The sequence below is a fragment of the Phyllosticta citriasiana genome, assembly GCF_038021145.1.
Source record: "Phyllosticta citriasiana strain CBS 120426 chromosome Unknown IWZ02scaffold_2, whole genome shotgun sequence".
In the NCBI taxonomy this organism is placed as follows: domain Eukaryota; kingdom Fungi; phylum Ascomycota; class Dothideomycetes; order Botryosphaeriales; family Phyllostictaceae; genus Phyllosticta; species Phyllosticta citriasiana.
In genome coordinates, this window is record NW_027117279.1 from 2,754,773 (window position 1) to 2,755,847 (window position 1,075).

The 1,075-nt window shown below is 48.3% G+C and overlaps 1 protein-coding gene across 1 annotated transcript; it reads left to right on the forward strand.

Annotated features, from left to right (window-relative positions):
* IWZ02DRAFT_496973 (uncharacterized protein) lies at window positions 1-816 on the forward strand (the record flags this gene model as incomplete). Its single annotated transcript, XM_066770181.1, has 2 exons — window positions 1-532; window positions 601-816. The coding sequence occupies exons 1-2, from the start codon at window positions 29-31 to the stop codon at window positions 814-816; spliced, it is 720 nt and encodes a 239-aa protein (XP_066626642.1). The 5' UTR covers window positions 1-28.
* Window positions 817-1,075: the final 259 nt, after the last annotated feature.

Here is a 1,075-nt window from a genome sequence, read left to right on the forward strand (position 1 = left end):
ATTGAACACAGGCAATTTGCACGATTGCATGGTCAGCATACCCCTTGAAGAGCTCCCAAAGTCCTTGCGAGACGCAATCGTCGTCTGCAATCGGCTCGGCATCCGGTACCTATGGATCAACAGCCTCTGCGTCGTCCAAAGCAAAGACGGCGACAAATTCAACGCAGACTGGCTCGAACACGCCAGAACCATGGCCGAAATCTACAAGAACTGCGTGCTCAACATCGCCATTGATCGGGCCGCGAATCCGCACGAGGGCAAATTCGTCGAGAGGGACCCCCGATCTTTGGGACCGTGCTTTGCGCTGTGGGTCGACCTGAACTACTACAAAAGGCCACACGCGATAGGGGGAATCGCGCCGAAACAGGAAGACTTCAGCCAGATCTTGACGTGCTCGGATACGCTCAATCGGCAGGACGGCATGCCGCCTTCGCGCCGCGCCTGGGCTTTCCAGGAAATGTTTCTGGCGCCGCGAGTCTCCTTTATTTTGGCACTGATCGCATATTCCGGGAATGTCGATCCGTCAGTCGCTGTGAGAGCTCTGTGGCCGAAGGCCAGCCAATCAACCCGAGCTGACTCGGCTTCTTTCTAGACGCAAAGAACGCCTTTGCCGCAAAGGGCAACAAGAGGATTCCTCGCAACTTTCGCGATCGAGGTGACATCCGCTACAACTGGAGCAATCTGTTGGAAATGCACAGCGGTCGAGAATTGCCGAGACCGGAGAGCGAGAGGCTCGTCGCGCTCGCGGCTGTGGCTCAATCGCGCCAAGACGACTCTACTACACGTGCTCAATACGATATCTTTAATATCTCTTAAGGCGTAGTAGTAGCGATATCGGTACTAAACTGATAAGACACGTTTATAATTACCTAATTCTAATTATATAAAGTAGTTATGTAAGTAGATAGTTATAGAGATAAGATAATATCTTTATTATAAATCGTTAAGCGGCTAATATGTAGGCTTTTACCTAAAGGCTATCTACTTAGTTAGACGTATATAAAATTAAAAGAACTTAATTAAAGTTAAGTAGAGAAGAGATAAAGTTAAGTAAAGTCTTATTAATTATTATAAA